The sequence below is a fragment of the Vicugna pacos genome, chromosome 11 (genome assembly GCF_048564905.1).
Source record: "Vicugna pacos chromosome 11, VicPac4, whole genome shotgun sequence".
Taxonomy (NCBI): Eukaryota; Metazoa; Chordata; class Mammalia; order Artiodactyla; family Camelidae; genus Vicugna; species Vicugna pacos.
This window is the reverse complement of record NC_132997.1, coordinates 79,179,682-79,198,822: the sequence shown is the minus strand read 5'-3', so window position 1 is coordinate 79,198,822 and position 19,141 is coordinate 79,179,682. Positions and strand designations below refer to the sequence as shown.

The window sequence follows — 19,141 nt, the reverse complement described above, 5'->3', positions numbered from 1 at the left end:
TGGGGAAATCTCTGTCAGTGGTGACCACACAAGCTCCAAGAGCGCAGGCCCCCCAGGCAGTGCAGTGGGGCTCAGGGCCTGGGGGAGGCCTGGGCCCTGCCCCGAGCACTCTCTCCCAAAGAGGCTGCGGTAGGGAACGAGCACAGCTGGGTCTTGGGCGGGATCAGGACCTCGGTGGGGAGCAGGAAGCCACTGGTCCAAGCTCCCAGTTTTCCAGCCCCAGCTCAAAATTAGGGCAGGGCTGGGGAGTGAGAGGCCCACAGCCAAGGAGCAACCCGGAGGTCTCCCCAGCCCTGGTGTCTGTCTGTCCCCCTAGGCATACAGCCTCCCAGAAGCAGCCTCTTCCTCCGCTCCATCTCTCACTCTCTCTCTCTCTTTCACACACACACACTCACACACACACACAATCCCACACCTGTTCCTGCCTCTGCCCCTTAGCTCACATCATCCCTTCCACCCCAACTCTGCTTCCTGCCTCTGCTCTTTCTAAATACTCATCTTTCAAAGATAGCTCTACTCCCCCCCTCTTCCAGGCAGCCCTCCACAACCACCCCAGTCCACTGTCCTCCCCTTCCAGGAAATGCCTCTACCACATATCCTTTTTTTTTTTTGTTTAAGGCAATCTGCTTTTTTCTAAATTCTTTTTGGGGGGGTGGGGGGATAATTAGGTTTATTTATTTATTTAATGGAGGCACTGGGGATTGAACCCAGGACCTCGTGCATGCTAAGCATGCGGTCTACCACTGAGCCATACCCTCCCTCCACATATCCTTTTAATCAGGCTTTGGGACACTTAATCACAAAGTGATATGTTTTCTTTTCCTGGGTGTCTGTCTTGTGTTTCCACCTAAATAGTGTGCCCTGTCAGGGCAGAACTGTGTTTCCTACCCTTCTTCTGCTCAGACACAAGGCTGGGTCTCCGGCAACCCCTCAGTTAAGACATGGATGGGTGGATGGATGGACAGACACATGGACAAATGCACTTGGATAAAGACGGGAAGGCCTCCAAATAAGGAAGACCTTCCTTGCCCTTCTCTCTGGGAACTTTGTAGTCAACGCCCATCGCAGCGGTTTGTCACTGCCCCTCCCACAGCTCCCTGGGTCTGGCCTGCAGGCCCCAGAAGTTCAGGGAGGCTCGGAACCAGGAGTAGTGGGCAGAGCAGAGAGCAGGGGCTCAGGGAGCCAGTGGGGAGCCCACAGCAAAGGGCTGAGCAGCCTCACGTCCCCTCTCGGAAACCAGTTTTGTGTCCCTAACTCCATCCCCTCGCTCCTCCACAGACGGTTCGTTGGTCACATCAGGGTGGGATGCCTTGGAGTGCACGCAGGTGGGAGCCCAGGCCTGTTCGCTTTCCCGGTCCTGAGCTGGTGCCCTGGGCGACAGGGCCAGGCTTTTGCGAAGCCCACACTGGTGAGGATGGGCCAGTCAGCCCTTCCTGTGCTCTGGCCACGGTCCATGCTCCACATCTAGCCCCTCTCCCGAACCCAGGCTGTTGGCCAGGGGTCCTTCCCACGTGCCAGATGCTGTTTTAAGAGCTTTGCACGTTATCCCAGGTAATCCCCACAATAGCAAAAGCAGGAACTAATCTTATCTCTTTGACAAATGAAGGTACTGAGAGGTTAAGGAACTTGCCTCTGTCACAGAGTGGTAGGTGTCTGAACCACGCTTAACCCCACTCACACTCTTAACCCACGGCTGGAGGCCAAGACCACAGTGAAGCCATCCCTGGGCTGGAGACACGCTCAGAGCCTTTGCTTAGACTGGCCAGTCTAGTCATGGTGAGGAGACAGACAGACAGACAGTGCTCTGTCTGTCCTCTTGCTGTGGACAGAGCAACAGCAGAGACCCTCTGGGATGTTCAGGAGACAATTGTGAGTCCTGGGAGATTTCTGGCCCTGGCGTGGGCCTCTCTGGGACGCAGCCTTGGGGGGGCCCAGGACCTCTTCCCTCCCCAGGAATTCAGCTTTTTCGCCCGGGGCAGGAATTCCGGCCTCTCTGGACTGTCCACATGGTCACAATGGGACCCATTCTGAGAACCCTGGAAAACACAGCCCCTGCGGAGAAAGGACGGATTCTTGTTGGACACAAGGGCCCTCAGTGCCACAATTTAGATCAGGGCACAAATGGGGGCAAAGAACAGATTCATACCCCCTCCGTCTGTCTTCCCTAGAGGTTGCTGCCCCTCGAAACCATTCCACGCAGAGGCTCGCAAAAGCCAGAACAAAAAGCCAGCAAGGGGCTAAATGGGGTGGAACTGCCCCAACACCCTCCAGCCCTCAGCTGACTGGAAGCCCCTTCTCTCGGAGTCTCCTGGCTCAACTTCCAGACTGAAGTGCTCTGTCTCACCGTCTTGGTTTCACAGAGAATTACCAGCCTGTGAGGACACTCGGAGGGACCCAGGTTAGGGATGGGGAAACTGAGGTCTCAAGAATTTATTGGTTTGCTAAGCCTTTTGGTGCCACAGTAAGAAGTTTCACATCACACCCCAATACTGACAGACAGACAGGAAGGAGGATGAGTAGACAGACATCTGAAACCCAAGTTTCACAAAACAGTATTAAATCTAACTGTGGGTGATTCACTTTGTCTCTTCTACCTTTTTAAAATGCTTGTTGGGACCTAAACTAAGCTGATGTCAGAACTCACTAATGGGTCACAACCTGGCATTTATTTGAAAAACACAAGTTTGAAGTAACTTGCCCAGGTCCCCCAGCTGCTGAAGGACAGGGCCAGGCCCAGACCCTGGCTGTGCTGACATTCAATCCCAGAGCTGTCATAGCCTCTCTCCCACCCTGCCCCACTAGCTTTCTACCTCACCTTATTTTTTTTTAGGAGGTACTGGGAGTTGATCCCAGAACCCAGGACCTTGTGCATGCTAAGCATGTGCTCTACCACTGATCTATACCCTCTCCACTCCCTCCACCTCACCTCTTAACAAAAAACCTTTCTCCAGTCCTGCTCTGACCCATCACTCCCTGATTCTGAAACCTAACAGATCTCACAGCAGGACAGCAAAGCCCGACTCCTGCACCCCAACCCCTGCCCCGGCCTGGCCTTTCCCTGCCTATCTCGCAGCTCACCAGCCCTCCCAAGCAGTTCAGCTCCTCCTCTTTGGAGCCACGTGTTCCTGCATCAGAATTTTCCCTCTTTACCCTCTCCATGGATCCAAACTCCTCTGATCCTTCAAGGCTCAGCTCAAGGCTTCCTCCTCTAGGAAGACACCTTGGATGTCCTGCAACCCTGGAATCTCTCTTTTCTCTGCACCTGGAGTATAACCTCTCCTGTGACTCCTGGCATAGATTGTCTCAGAATGTTAGCTTTCTCACTATGCTGTGTAGTTTTGTTCCCCTACTTTCACCCCAAACTTGCAGGCAAGAAGCATGTCACATATTTCTCCTCTGCCTGCGTAGGCCTTTACGAGGCAGCCTCCAGCAGGAGCTGAAAAAGTGCTTATTGGTTAATAACAGCAGTCAAAATCATCATTACATACCTCAAGGGCTCCACATCACTCCCCTGGCCAAGGCTGCATACCACCACCCCCAGCCCCCATATTCCAGGTGCTGCCCATGTCCCTAAGACCACTTGGCTCTCAAGGTCACCCACAGCCATCTGGCAACCCAGCCGGCTTCTTGAGCAGTTCCCAGCAGCCGCAGGCCTTGCAGACAGGCGTCCTGGGCTGAGCAGCCAATGTCAGCCAGCAGACAGGAGGGTGAGAACATCAGGCTGGCGGTGCGTGCGTGTCCTCCTCCGCCAGGGCACTCACTGATGGGAGCAAGGTTGCAGGAGGGGAAGGCAGGCAGCCGAGGGCACGGCCCTGTAGCGCTCAGAATTCCACCTGGCAGGGACTCTGCATCCTTCCACAGAGCCAGCCCCGCCAGACTGGGCTTCCTTTCCTGGTCTCTCCTTTGCCTCAGGGGTCCTTCCCGGCTTTGCCTCTCACTCTGAGAACCTTGACCTGCACTGGCAGGATGGACGCCTCTCTTCCCCAGCGGGAGCCTGCTCCTGCTGCCTGTGTGTCCTCTCCCCGCTGGCCCTCTGCCTGGAGAGCCCTCTGGGTCAGGATGTCAGTGGAGCTTCACCCAGCCTGGCCAAGCCACTTAAGCCCTCAAGACCTCAGCCTCCTCATCCATAAAATGGATTAACACCACCTCTGCCTACTTCAGAGCACTGAAGGGCAAATGCGCATCAGGAATGTTCAAGAAAGGGCGGAGGGTGGGGAAGCAAAAACAGGTGGCCCAGACGCAGGAACTGTTAAATGCCTTTCCCGCCCCCTCCCTCCAGCCTCTCCCTCTTTTCTGTCTCCAACACCAGCTCCTTCACTGGAATGTCCGGGGAAGGAGCACAGCGTGACTCACCAAGAGAAATGAAAGTAGGGAGAAAAAAGAAAAAAGCAAGCTGAGCCTTCTGGGTGCCATTACTGTGGAAATGCAGGGCCCTTCACACCTCCCAGTTCATTTTGGGGCTCTGAGCGTTTGCCGCTCCTTGGTGGTTAAATGCATCCCAATAAATGAGCCCAGAGCTTGCCAATTCCTGTGGGTCAGTGTCACCGTGAAAGTATAATTGTTTCCAGACGAGTCCTGTTCAAACATTGTGTGTGCAAAGAGGCTTTTCCCAGGTGGACAGCACTGGACAGAGACCAGCACTGGTGCTGGTGTCTGTGAAAGCCCCGGACTCTAAATGTGGGGCTGGACTCACCCCTGCATGGCACTGTGCCGTCAGCATCGTGGTGGAGTCCTTAAGAAGAAGCCGCTGCCTTTGGTTTTAGGGGGGTCTGCAGGGTTTAGGTTTAAACAGGCCCTTGCCATTTGGGTAGCAACAGAGATGGGGTTAGGTCTAGGTGTGAAAGAGTAATAATTTCTAGAGCATTTTCTGTGCCGAGCACTCTGTGAACCCCTTTATGAGCACTGTATGGTTCATCTTCCCCAGATCCTAAGGGGTTGGTATAGTTACTATCCTCATTCTATAGACAGAGAAATAGAGGCTCAAGATGTGAAGGAAGGGCACAGGATGACCACCCAGCTAGCAGGGGTACAGAGCTGAACTGGGGTCTGTCTGCTTCTAGCACCTGCCCTCGCTCCACAGACATTATCATCCCAAGAGGAAAGACCAAGAGATGAACAATTGATTGATTGATTGATACCTTTTCTTTTTAAAAAATTGTTTTGAAAAATTTTTTTGTTTTGAGGTGAACTGTTTATATCGTGGGGGGGGCTCAAGAGTCCCTGTTTAAGTGGGGGAGGGGTGTGTTGCTAGGTTGCAGGAACCCTGCCCCTTTCCCCCAGCCAGGCCTGACTTGGGGACCCTCTGGGGACCAACTATCTGGTTTGTCTGCAACCTTCCCAGTTTGAGCCCTGGAAGTCCCCCTTCCCAGTCTGTCTAGGATGGTTGGTCACTGCACCTGTGGTGTTTCTCACCCCTGGACCAGCTGCAGAGAAGCCTGAGTGGCCTGATGGAACCGCGTCAGGACAGCCTGTGGGAGGCTTTTTCAATTACATTAGCTTCTGGCAGCACTGGAGGGAGACGCTGGCCCTCCCTCCCCTCCCTTTCTCCTTCCTGTGACTCCCTGGAAGATAGTGATTCAGCAGCAAGTCGGAAGCAGGCTAGACTGTGACCTATGGGGAGTGGAATCGCCGGCGGTGTGGGGGCTGTCAGCACCAGCTCAAGGCAAGAACTGGGGCAAGGAGGGGAGGTGGAAAGGGGATCTTGAGTTGTTCAGGAACTGGACCCCAGCAGAGGGCCTGCTGTCCTGCCCAGGCCAGGACTGATTGCAGGGCAGCTGGAGGTCCAGGAGCCCGACCGCCCCCCAACCCCTGCTCCCCTAAGCCCTGGTATGTGAGGGATGGGGGAGTCCCAGCCACTGGATACCTAAGCTGCTTCTCAGCATATTCAGCTGCTAAAAATATGAAATGGCTTGGCTACAAGGTGCCCAACCGGAAACCTTGGAGAGGTTTCCTATTAGGGCCACTCATGCTCTGGCTGGAGGCCAGATGCTGTGTGAAGGATTCCTATGCCAGCCATTCCCACCATCCAGTCCCAGCCTGGCACCCCCACTGCCAGGGCCTCGGCCTCCATTTCATTAACCCACATGCTTCTCAGGCCCCCAGGGCCTTGTGTTGCCCTTCCTCCCCTGCACCCATTGCTGGCAGCTTTTGGGGATTTGTCTTGAGCCCCAGCCTCACCCACTCACTGTGTGACCTTGAACAAGTTGTCTAGCTTCTCTAAGCTTTGCCATTCTCACCTGCAAAACCACAGGGTCCACAGAAGTCCTTGGTAGAAAGGGCTCATACTTTGGTTGAAGGACAGGCCGGCCAGGAGATTTGTCTGGAAGCTTCTTTGGCACCGCAAGCTCATTGTTCTTACTAAGCATTAATGTTTCTTAGGGGTGGCTGAGGTCCTGATGGAGATTATGGTACAGAGACTGGAGTGGCCCTTGGAACCACCCATGCCTACCTGTGAGGATTGTAGTGACAGAGGCTGACACTGTGCTGGGCCCAAGGTTCTCAGCCAACACTGGCCCAGCCTCGGAACCCCCATGGGGGCTCATTGGAGATGCAGACGCTGCTTTAGGTCAGGTCAGGGTGGGGCCCCAGATGATCCTGTTGAATAACCAGATTGAGAATCTCTGACAGGGCCTCAGGGCGCTCCTGGGCCTCAGTCGGCTCCCCTGTCACACGGTAATGACCTGCTCATCTCCCCTTTGGAGCTGTTTACAAACTCAAAGAGAATCCTGGGCAGCTGCAGCTGCACAAACAGAGGGGGAGAAGGTGGCCATCACTGCTGGGAAGCCAGGAAATAGTCAGTGGGCCATTGTGGTCCCAGGCCCAGAGGGCGTCTCTGGCAGGACCAGCGGGAGAACAGTAGGGCAGAGGGGGTAGCTCCTCCTTACCCTCCATTCCCTGCCCTTCCCCAGGCCCTGTTCTGCAAAAAAAAGCCCGAGAAACGAATTTTCTCCTTGGGAGACGCAAGTCTGCTGGGCAGGATGTAGCCTCCATATAATAATGCTCTCCTCCTCCTCCCTGGGAATTCTCCCCACAGCAGAGCTTCAAGGGGCATGGCCAGGCACTTCGGACACAGTCTGTCCCCGATCTTCCTTCTGCCCTAGGGAGGTGACCCTGGCTCAGACCTTCCTGGATGGCCAGGTCAGGGAAGGGAGCAAATGGGAGCTCCTCCACCTGCCTTTTGGAGGCAACAGATATGACAGGTTCCCCTTTACCCCCTCCCCCCATCCACAATGCAGTCTCATTCGGGCAGGTGGTCTTATAAACCACAGCCCTTCCCTAGCCTGTGACAGTGGCTGAACCTCTGTTTCTTCATCTGTAAAGTGGGGATGATAGAACCTCCTTAGTGTGGATGTGAGGCTTGAAAGAGGCTTGGAATACCAAGGATGTTCTCAGACAAGAGAGCCAGAAGGGGGAAGATATCAGAAATGCAGATTCCTGGGCCTCAGCCCCAGCATTCTGACTCACTGCGTTCTGAGTCCAAACTTTGGGAAACATGAGGGGGATCCCTCATCCTTGGCTGTGGAGGCAAATCATCTTGGAGCTTAACAAATGCCCCCAAAGCTCAGGCCACCCCTCAGATTGTCAGGATCGGAGTCTCAGGGAGTGTCCATGAGGGTGACTCCTTTTCCTGTGAACCTGCTGTCCTTTCCTCCAAGAGACCCCCCTCTTTCCAGCCAGCAGGCCTAGCTGGACAGTTTGCTTTGACCAAAGCCCTGAGATTGGCATTTTCCTTGATCCCAGGGTGACAAAAGGCATTTCTTCTAGACATAGGACCCCAACCAGCCCCTCCTGAACACTTAACAGACCGTGAGCATCTTAGAGGCATGTGAGGCTCCACTCGGGGGTTGGTGGATGAAGGGGTCCTGGGAGGAGCCAAAGGCAGGAGCAAGGGCAGGAGGGCAGTGGGGGCAGACCTTGGGAAGTACTGTGGTGCTGAGTCTGGGCTAATTCCTTGCTGGAGGGCAGGGGAGGCTCCAGGCTGGGGCAGCCCATGGCAGGTAAAAGTGCTAAGTGCCTGAGGTCTCCCAGCAGTTACTATCAGTGACAGGATTTGAACCTAGTGCTCACTTAGAAGTTCAACAACCATTCCTGGCAGTATGCTCTGCCTCACCTCTACTGAATCCCCAGGTTCCCAGCCTGAGCCTTTCTGGTCAACATTCAACCTACAGCACCTATCTATCATCACCTATTCCAGGACCAGGGAATACAGTGGGAAGACACGAGCCACAGTGTGACCTCAGGGAGTCTTGGGTCTAGCCTTCGAAGAGTCACACAAATCTGTAATTACTCAGAGGCCAACAAGGAGAAGGGGAGGATGTTGGGGAAGACACGTTGAGGAGGTGACATTTCAGTCATGACTTTAAAGGCTTAGTGGGCTGGAGCAGGCAATGCAAAGATACTGGGACGGGAAGCGCTTCAGGGATGGGGAACAGGCTCCCAGCGCGGGGCAAGGCCTGAGTCCTAGCGACCACCCGCCCAGGCCTCAGTTTCCCTATTTACAAAGTGCATGGGAATCTGCCTCGCCCTCCTCTGTCGGCTGAGAAAGAGGGAAGGTGCCTGGGAAAGGGCACCAGCAGCCCGCCTAGCCCCTCGCGGCGGCGGGCAGCGGGCAGCGGGCTGCAGGGCGGGGCGGGAGGGGCGGGCGAGGAGGGCGGATCGCGCCCGGAGGCCGGGCTGACGGGGGACCCGCGGGCAGGCGCGCAGTGCGTGCAGCTGCGGAGCGCGCCGCTTGTCGGCCGCGAGAATCACATGAGCATCCGGCCCGTGGGCGCCCCGCCGCCGCTGCCGCAGCCCCGCAGCCCTGCAGCCCCGCAGCCCCGCGCACCCGCCAGGCCCTAATCATGTCTGTCTGTTGTTGCTTCTTTTTCAGGGACTATGGCAGTTCCAAGAGGAAATCAGGTAAGGGAGCCCCCACGGGCGTTTTTCCCTCCAGCCTCTCCTCCCGCTTCGCGCACGAGCCGCTCAGACCCTGCAGAGGACTTTCTGGGGGCTTGTCCTCGCCCATCTGCCCAGTGGTCCTGCGGGGCCGGGGTACTCCCCTCAATTGCCCCCCTCCCCAGCTCATGCTCCCTCAGATCCCTGCTACTCGCACCTTCTCCTCCCACCGCGTCCCACAGATTCTCCCCGGGCTCTCTTCCGTGGGAATGAGGGTGGGTGCATGGGGAATGTGGGGGTGTCTTGTAAAGGGCCTAAGCCCCCGCGACCTAGGCAGTCGGATCTTCCCCCTAGGGCTGCAGGGCTCACTGCTGGGCTCGCTGTGACTTCTCCCTGGATCCTTCCCGCGGTGTGGCAGCGATGGAAGGGTTAATAGAGAGGCAGGGTTTTCCCCGTGGGAAGGTGAGACCCAGGACCGAAAAGGGGGGTTCGTGCTTGAGTGACTTGAGTTTTTAACGCCTGCAGCGCAGACCTTCCCCTCCTCCCCCAACTCTTCTTGCTGCGGGGGTGGGGGCTCTGCGTGATTGCCCTCAGAGACCGGATGGGAGGGCACCGACTCCCCCTGGCATTGGCCCGACAAGTGCCAGGGCACCCTGAGTTTGCTAAGGGGGTGGAGACAGGGAGCAGAAGGGCAAGTCCTCGGGTGCTCAATGCTGTGTTCTGGGCGCTGTCGGCTGGGGTCAGGATTCTCTCAGGGTGGAGGAGGCGGGGCTAAGCAAACGCCTGCACGCGGGCGGGGCGCAGTTAATTGGGTGGCGGTGGTCCCTTGTACTTAGGGCTGGGTGTACGGGGTGGGGGGAAAGGGACTGGAGAGACCTGCGTTGGTATGTGTGTTGTCCCTGTTTCTGGTCGTGGTGAGTTATGGGGGTGGGCCAGCCATCTGAGGTTCTGGCCCTTGGAGATGCGGAAAGTGCGTGTGCACACGCGGCTCACGTGAATGGCTCGTGTTGGGAGATATTTGCGTCCAAGTGCTTTGGGCTGTGATCCGTAGAGGTGTGTGTGCCTGTGTGTTGGATGAGCTGTGAACTGGGGTAGGTGTGATTGTATGGTGTGGGTTTCTGAGTCTGGGTTCCTATGTTTTGCCATACAGTGCTTGCTTTTGCATGTTAATTGGAATGAGGGAAGTTGTGTCCTGGTTTGTATATGAGGGGGCATGTGTGATTATGGGTTTGTGTGTGTACCTATGGGGCTTTATAGTTCTGTGCTCTGAAGGTATGTTTACTTGACTGGGTGAGTGTGCCAGTGTGTTGGGATGTATCCGGTTGTGGGTTGGAGTGTGTGTTTACCTGGTTGGGGCGTGTCTAGCTGTGGGATGAGATGTGTGTGCACACATGCCTGTCTCCTGGGCAGGGGTGTTTCTGGTCTGCCCGCCCACTGGTGCAGAGGAGCATTTTCTCTGTGAACAGGAGGGTGAGGCTACCTAATGAACTTGAGGAACTGCAGCATCTCAGCTGTGACTTGCAGCCAGAGCAGTTGGTGGGGGAACAGGGAAGGAGGGGAAACCCTGTTTCAGAAGAAACAGCCCCCTCTCCAAGAAATTGCCCTGGGCCTCAGAGGTGTCATGACTGGTTAAACCTGGGTTCATATTCTGGCTGTATGTGACCTCAGGCTAGTTTCATAACCTCTCTGCCTCAGTTTCCTCATTCCCGATAATGATCATGTAGAAGACTAAGTTAGCATGGAATGGTCCCTGGCATAGGATAACGGCTACAGATGCTGTGTCAGTTTATTGTCATCATCACCTCCTGAAGCCCTGGGGCCTTGCACAAGTCCCTTCTCTACTCAGGCCTCAGTTTCCCCCTGTAAAGTCAAAGGCTGGATGGGATAATCTCTCAGGTGCCCTGCCCTCCATCTCTGAGGCTCAGGTTCTGTGTGGCTTCCTGAGTGAGGCAGGGCCCCACCCAGGGAAAGCTTCCTGTTTCTCTGCCTTCCATTCTCAGGCCAGGAAGAGGATGGATGGGGAAATTTAATTTCGCTGGTGTGCTTATGATAATGGCCACTTAGTGTCCTGGTTAAAAGTGCCGGCTCTGGATGGAGCCAGCCTGCAGGAGGTTAGGGTCTGGCTCCTCAGACCTCGGGCACACTTGCTACCTTCTCTGTGCCTGTCTTTGCTTCTGTACAGTGGGGATAATATTCATACCCACCTGGTAATGGTTAATTTTGTGTGTCAACTTGGCAGGGCCACAGATATTTGGTCAGGTGTTATTCTGGATGTTTTTGTGAAGGTGTTTTTTGAATGAGATTAACTTTTAAATCAATGGACTTTGAGTAAAACAGATTACCCTCCATAATGGGGGTTGGCCTCATCCCATCAGCTGAAGGCCTTAACAGAGGAAAGACTGACCTCCCCCAGAAAAATGGAATTCTGCTACTACCTTTGGACTTGAACTCTAGGTCTTCCCCCAGTCTCCAGCCTATCAGCCTACTCCATCAGATTTTGGGCTGGCCAAGCCCCACAATCACGTGAGTCAATTTCTCCCTCCCTCTCTCCCTCTCTCTCTTTCTAGACACGCACACACACACACACACCTTATTCTGTTTCTCTGGAGAACCCTAATACACACCTCATATGGTTATAGTGAAGATTAGATAAGAAGATTAGATAAACTAATATATCTAAGTGTGCTTAGAACACTGCCTGCAACCTCAAAATTTTCTCCCAAAGTACTAGCTACTGTTATTATTTCGTGAGCATCTATTTGAGGAATGTTACATACGTTTGAGAATACCACTTGAGACAACTTTACAAACATTTCTTCATCTGCTGCTCAGTGGCACGGTGCATGGTGGCTGGTGGGAGTCCCATTTCACAGAGGGGAAGTGGAGGCTCCAAGGGTGTCTACCCAGAGTCCGTGGCAAAGTGAAGGTTTGAGTTTGGGTTTATTTAGGGCCTCACTCTGCTCTGTAGTGAAGCTCAGGAAGCTCCCCAGGGTCACTTCAGTCAGGAATGTTTGTGTGGAGAAAATGGATGCTTGTTCCCTGGTCATCACTTGTCACATTTTGGTCCCCAAAGCCCAGCTCATCCTTGGAAGGATCTCTTATTGAGTGCAGAGCCAAGACTACAAGCCAGGCCTGGAGAGGTTGAAGTCAGCAGGAAGAAAGTTCTCGGCTGCTAACAGCCTCAAAGTGCAGGCAGGACTGGTGACCTTGAAACATGGAAGACAGTGTAGCCTCAAATTTATCTCTGCTCCTTCCCTCTGCCTGCTGCTTCCTGCATCCGCCCCAATCCATCCTGTTGCTCAAGAAACATCTTGAGCATCAAGAAGTCATCCTTATACAGTATAGCACAGGGAAATATATACAAGATCTTGTGGTAGCTCACAGTGAAAAAAAAAATGTGACAATGAATGTATGTATGCTCATGTATAACTGAAAAATTGTGCTCTACACTGGAATTTGACACAACACTGTAAAATGACTATAACTCAATAAAAAATGTTTCTTAAAAAAAGAGGAAAATAAAAATAAAATAAAATAAAATTCTATGGCTAAAAAGTGGAAAAAAAAAAAGTCATCCTTGACCCCTCCCTTCCTCTTACCTGCCCACCTGACCTCTGGATCCATCCCCTTCTCCCACCCCCACCATCACAGCTGTTGAAAGTCCCCTTCTTCTCTTGGAAAGACCCCAGCTTCCTCCTTGGCCTGTCTGCTCCCATCCTGGCCCATCCACACCGTTCTCCACACCATAGCTAGAGTGAGGTCTTCAAAACATGGAATCAATTAATGTGCTTTTCTGCTTAATTTTCCCCAAGGACTTCCCATCCCTCCCAGAAAAACTCCTTATCCCAGCTTGCAGAGCCGTGTGTGCGTTGGCCCCTGCCTACCGCCCTGCCCCGAGCTCATCCCCTCTTCCCCGTCTCCCATTCCCACCCCAGCCCCCTGCTCAGCCACGCCTGTCACCTTCTGTTCCTTAAACACATGTAGTTTCTTTACACTTTTATTTTTTATTTGAACAATTAATAAACATATCATTTTTACTATCTGATAATTATTAAAAAAAGGAAAAAGTGAACAAGTTGAATAATCAGCTTATAAAGGAGGAACCATCTCATAAAACTTAAATGTTAAAACACACTACACAGTAAATAAGTTCTTTCCACATACGTAGGAACATCAATAGATGAAATCTGAAGTTACTATTCCACATGGTCTTTGCACTTGCTGTTGCCTCTGCCTGAATGCTGTTCCACATTCGTTCACATGGCTAGCTTCTTAAGATGTCTGCTTATCACTTCAGAGAAGCCGCCCTGTCCTCTACTGTCTAGCTGCCCTCTGAAGTCACCCCACTTCTCCCCTGCACATCACTAATTACCTTGTTGGTTTTCTTGTTTGTTATCTGTGTCCCACCACCTTGAAAGCCAAGACCTTGCTGTGGTGCTCACACCAGTGGCGGGGTCCCCTCGTGCTTGTGAATAGGCGGTGGATGGAAGAAGTGAGTGCATGAATGACACTGGAGGTCGGGAAAGAGGTCACTGTGGCCTCAAGTCGAGGGTAGGGTTAGGATTAGGACGTTACCCAGGGAGAGGAGGAGTTTTTCTGGTTCAGGGACGGAGAGCAGGGAGCTTTGCTAATCAAGAGACAGCACTTCCACAAAGGTCGGGGAGTAGGACCAAGTGAGGCTTGTTTGGAGACCAGATATTGCAGCTGACCTGACTGAGCACCAGCTGTTTGCCAGTACTGTGTACGGCGTTGAGGTTACAGGGCTGTGCCTTTCTGCCTTCAAGGGGTTGGCAGTCTGCTCTGGGTGATGAACTATGCAGACAAGAACATGCTGTTGGACAGAGGGAAACAAGGAAGTGACCTGGTTACTTGAGGAAGAGCAGTCCAGGCCAGGGGCCACAGCAAGTGCAAAGGCCCAGGGGTCGAGCATACTGGCCTGCTTGAGGCATGGCAGGGAGGTTTGTGGTTGGGGTGGAACATGGGGAAGGGCAGGGTGTTAGGAGGGGAGGGCAGAGATGTAGTGGGGGTGGGGGCAGCAGCACAGACCTCATAGGGCCTTACCAGCTGGTTTAAGGATTTGGGCTTTCACTGTGAGATGAAGAGCCGCTCAAGGGTTCTGAGGAGAGCAGGACATGATCTGACTTAGCTCTGCGAAGGACTCTTCTGACCGGTGGGTGGAGATGGACAAGGGGAGGAAACAGGTGAGAGGACGAGGACTCCGGCAGCAGGGGACAGACGAGAGGGGTTTATGTGATGGGGTGTGGGCTGTGGGGGGGGATTTGATGTCAAGTTGCCTGGGCTCCCGTTCACAGCCCCACAACTTTGGGAGATCCCTTCGCCTGAGCTTTGTGACCTCACTTGTTCTGTTGTATCGATCAGGTTCAACTAGAGACACAGAACCAGTAGGAGCTAATTTAAGAAATTTCTTGCAAGGAGCTTTCTTATGCGATTGAGGGCTGGCTAAACACATCTGAAGTCCAAGGGCAGGCAGGGTTGCCATCCACAGGTGAGATTTCTTCTGCAGTGAAGCCTCAGCTCTGGCCTTAAAAGTGTTTCAGCTGATTGACTCAGAGCCCCTCAGATTATCGAGGGTAATCTCGCTGAAAATCAACTAACTGTGAACTTGATCACATCTGCAACATTACCTTCTCCAGCAACTCCTGGATTAGTGTGTGGTTGAATGAACTGGAGACTAGCCTAGCCAAGATGTCATGTAAGACTGTCACGTCTTGCCTGTAAAAATGGATTAGCAGCCACCTGCAGGAAGGTGCAGCGGGTTCAAGGACTTGGTGCAGCCAGAGGACTTGGCACGTGCCTGGCAGTAGGAACGGCCTGTTGCTATTAGCTGTGATCGGCCTCCCCAAGGTGAGCACTGCTCCGGGAGCTCAGATGGGGCTGGAGCAGGCTCCCCAGAGCGGGGGCGCCTCCTCAGACCTGAGAAGATGGACTGGTGCCCTCACAGTTCTAGGGAGCTGCATGGTTCCAGCGCCCGAAGTTAGGGAGTTCTGATTTGTGCCACGAGGGGGCGCAGACAGCCACGGATCCTGTGGGCTCATCCTGGCTCTGGGATTGGGTGTGAGGCTCCATCCCACCCAGGAGTCCTGTGATGAGCTGCAGCTCGTTTAAATGCAAATAAGATTGCTCAAGAGTGTTGCAAGTTTGTTCTTTTGGGCTAGTGTTGCTCTTCCTCATGAAATCCTGTTTATACTTTTCCTTGGAAAATTGGTGAGCTCAACTCGCCTTTCATTTTATTTATCATACAATCTGCATCACTGGATAGTGAATGAGATCAGCGTTACCGTAGTTTCACTGCGGAGAAGCATTGTTGCTTGGAGTTCTGAGTTTAGGTTTTGGCGTCAGAATTTGAATCCCTGCGCTGCCCTGTGTTTGCTCTGTGACTGGCAAGCTGCTTAACTTCTGACCTTCATGCCCTCACATGTAAAACGATGGTAAAAATAGTGCCTGCCTTGATTAAATTTAAGGATTGGATCCCAGAGGGCCCAGCACTTAGCAAGCTTCCGGCGATAGCAGCTGTCATTGTTATTTTAATTATTGATAGGTTCTGAAAGGAGGGGAGAAGTTGGTCTTACCTTCAATCTGAGAGTAAAAAGATCCACTTGAAGCATTTATTTTCATTCTGTGAGCCAGGGCCTGGCCCCAGAGGAGACAGAACTTAGACTTGGACATTGCAGAATATTCTGTAGAGTTAAGAACACAGGCTCTGGGGCCAGAATGCCTAGTTTTGTGTCCCTGATCTGCCAGCTGTGTGGTCTTGGGCAGGTCCTTAACTTCCTGTGCCTCAGTTTCCTCATCTGTGAAATGGGTATAATGATAGCACTTCACCAGGTTGTTTGAGGCTTGAATGTGTATTAATACATATGAGATGTCTGCTACAGGAAAACACTAAGGGTTAAGCTATTTTTATTGCAAGTGGGAGGCAGCACCCTGGGTGTCCAGCTCCTGAACAGGAGGGACCACTGGCTTTGGCATTTGCCCTCGTCCAGGAGAGACTCTGCTCAACCAGTGGGGGAGGGTGGAGTGTGCACCACCTCATACTTGCCAGGCGGCTCCCCAACAACCTAGGCAGATGGTCTTACCGCCTTTCCTAGACCAGGAGGGGTGGGTTCAGGAACCTGTCCAAGATCGTCTCGCCAGGTAGACACAGGATTTAAGTCTGGTCCTTCTGGTCCGAACCTCTTTCCACTGAGGTCTGTTCCCTCCTGAGCCAAGGCCTGAGGGATCCACAGGTAAGCAGGACTGGGCACTGGAGATGTCTAGCAGGTGTTTCCACAGACCCAGAAGGGCCTTCCCCAAGAGAACCCCCTCTGAGGTTTCTAGAAAGAACCCATTTGTCACCAGGGATTTTTTTTTTTACATTTTTTATTGATTTATAATCATTTTACAATGTTGTGTCTAATTCCACTGTTGAGCACAATTTTTCAGTCATTCATGGACATATACACACTCATTGTCACATTTTTTCTCTGTGATTTATCATAACATTTTGTGTATATTTCCCTGTGCTATACAGTGTAATCTTGTTTATCTATTCTACAATTTTGAAATCCCAGTCTATCCCTTCCCACCCTCTACCCCCCTGGTAACCACAAGTCTGTATTCTCTCTCCATGAGTCTATTTTTGTCACCAGGGATTTTTGATTGGGTAAAAGGTCCCTCTGCAGGGTGTGACTCTTCGTATGAATTCAGTTTTTAATGAAGTGGACTGGCTTAAAGCAAAACCTGCCCGTAGGTTCTGTCTACTATACAGTTAGTCTCCCCTCCTCCTTTCGCAGTAGAAGTAATTGACAGGGGCTGCTGCTGGGGTGAGGGGTGGGCAGAACCTGGCCTCCTGCTCTTCACCCTTCCACCAAACCTGGAATGAGGCAGAGCTGGGAGGGGGGCGTGGTGAGGCAGAGAAAGCAGGTCTGTCGTGCTTCATCTTCCCCCAGGATGAATGTCCCAGTCGGACACAGAGCAGAACCAGGTTCTCGGCCCGGGCCTGCTCTACTCACCTTAAGTGACTGATTGTCCATAACCCCGAGGAGCTCACAGGTCAACTGAGAAAGTAGGATGTCCTTGGGGTTTCATTAAGAAATACAAGGCAGGATGGATTGCAATCCACAAGCAGTGGGAGTCAGAACTGACTGGAGGCAGGGCACTAACCAAGATGGGGGAGGCTGGAGATGTGTCCTGGAGGATAGAAGGGATTGGGATGAGCAGAGGGCCAGGCATGAGCAAGGACTCGGAGGCTGGGGTGAGTTTGAGAAGTTTGAGGGAAGAAGAGGTGTCTGGCTTGGCAGGAGTGAAGGGCTAGGAAAGGGGAGAGCAGGAGATGCGTCTGGAAAGGAAACCTTGGAGGGTATATCAGCAAGACTTTTCAAAGCCATTCCCCAGGCTTCTCTGCTGCAGCCACCCATCCTCAGGGAGAAAGGCCCAGGCTGCTGAGCAAACACAGCCAAGACATTCCTGGCACCCTGCAATGGCCTGTTCCAAAAGAACGTGTCTCTTGAGGGCATTGCCTTCTAGCACATCTCACCTGGGCTGGTGTTTTAAAATAATTTTTATTTTTGTGGCTCTGGGTCCTCAGCCTAATGTCACCCCTGGAGTTCAAAGCCAACTAATTGGAACTGAAAGAAGGCTGATTGATTTGGCAGCTCCACAGGCAGCCCATGTGGCAGTGATGCGATGGAGAAAGTGTGTGTCTGTGCCACGACTCCCCTGGCTGCAGGCAGTGTGGTCCCACTGCCCTAGTGGCCTGGACACATGAAGCAGGGGAGGAGAGGGGAGGGCTCCCCAAATCCTGGAAGCACGTATCTCACTCCCAGGAAGGAAGCAGATAGCTGGTAGGTAGCCTTGGTTCCTTCAGCCCTGCTTGCTTAGCTTCTTTCTGCCATCACTCCTATCACCTGACCTTTCCTGCTGGGAAAATGGGAAGAGGGTCTGGAAGGGGGTGGCACATGCAAAGGCCCAGAGGTGTGCTGAGAATCCTGAGCCTGCTTGTGGAAGCACAGACTCCCAGGCCCTGCCCAGACCTCCTGAATCAGCATCTCTGAGGGCGATGCCTAGGAGCGCCAGGCAGTTTTGACGGGCTCCCCAAGGATCCTGAGATCAAGCCAGGATTGGATTTGGGATGGATTGTCCATGCGGGTGGATGGCCGTATTCAGGGTCGAAAGGCAGTGAGGTAGCAGAAGAATCAGAGCCCCCAGGATGGACTGTGACTTGATGGGGCTGCTCTTTGAAGGTTCATTTAGTTGTGCTCCAAGTTGGGTGGACCGATGTGGGAAGGGTGGGGTGGCCAATCAGAGGACTGAAGCCCAGCATTCAGGGCCTTGGAGAATGGCTATCCAAAGGGCCTGTCCAGCCACCAGCCTCCCTTCTGGCCTCATCAGGAGGCAGTGACAAGACTCTGCCTGCCTCTTATTTCCATAAGGTTTTTTTTCCTCAAGGGAGGAAACACCCGCATTGTGGTCCAGCAGAGAAGTGCTTCCCACCACGGCCCTCAGCCAGAAAATAACTTGTTCCCCACTTGGGCGTTTTGGTTTATAAACATGTGACAAAAGAGGCAACATTTCCAGTAATGACGAAGCCAGTGGAAAAACAAAGATTTGGAGGAAATGTGCATTATTTATTGTTTTAGCACCTTGTTCTGATCTAAAGTTACTTGTTTAAAAGCAGAAATGTGGCATGTGTAACTCCATTGGCTCATGGCATTTTTATAATTGGTCAGTTTTGAAGTGTGACGGCAGAGAAAAATTTTCCAAAGTTTCAGTAAAACTTGCAAGTTTGCAGGGAAAAAAATGTTTTCTGCTTTGCCCCCTGGATCTGTTCATTGCCACGTGTGACCCAAGCAGCTGGTATGAAGATGTGTGTTGTTCATGTTAGATCTGGATTCTGGTACCAAGAAAACTGGGCAATGTCAGAAAGTCCCTTCTGTTCCTTGTGCTCGAAAAGAGCTACCACCTCTTTGAGATGCTTTCCCCGCCCCCACGCGGCATCTGGCTACTGGGTGCGGTGTTGTAGAAGGCCCCCGCAGGTGGCTGGGGGCTGTCTTTCCTCCTAGCCAGGGTCTTCCAGCTCCAGCCCTGGACCACCTTAGACACCCCTAAGTGTTGGATCAGGGTCAGGGTTGGGTACCTAACTGTTCCTGGCAGGAGGGTGAGGTCCTTGGAAAGCTGTGATGACAGGCTAGTGACAAGAAGCCAAACTAAGACTGTCTTTGTATGTTGGCAACCCCCCACCCCCACCCCGGGAGACTTTCCTTGCGAA

General features: G+C 52.9%; 1 protein-coding gene across 6 annotated transcripts in view; it reads left to right on the top strand.

The window, feature by feature from the left end:
- The window catches only part of SH3PXD2A (SH3 and PX domains 2A), a 231,510-nt gene that overhangs the window by 138,130 nt on the left and 74,239 nt on the right, over positions 1-19,141 (top strand). For all 6 annotated transcript variants that reach the window (XM_072971815.1, XM_072971814.1, XM_072971820.1 and 3 more), the window contains one exon: positions 8,870-8,898. In XM_072971815.1, the coding sequence (XP_072827916.1) occupies positions 8,870-8,898 (29 nt within the window). The remainder of the gene's footprint in view (positions 1-8,869; positions 8,899-19,141) is intronic.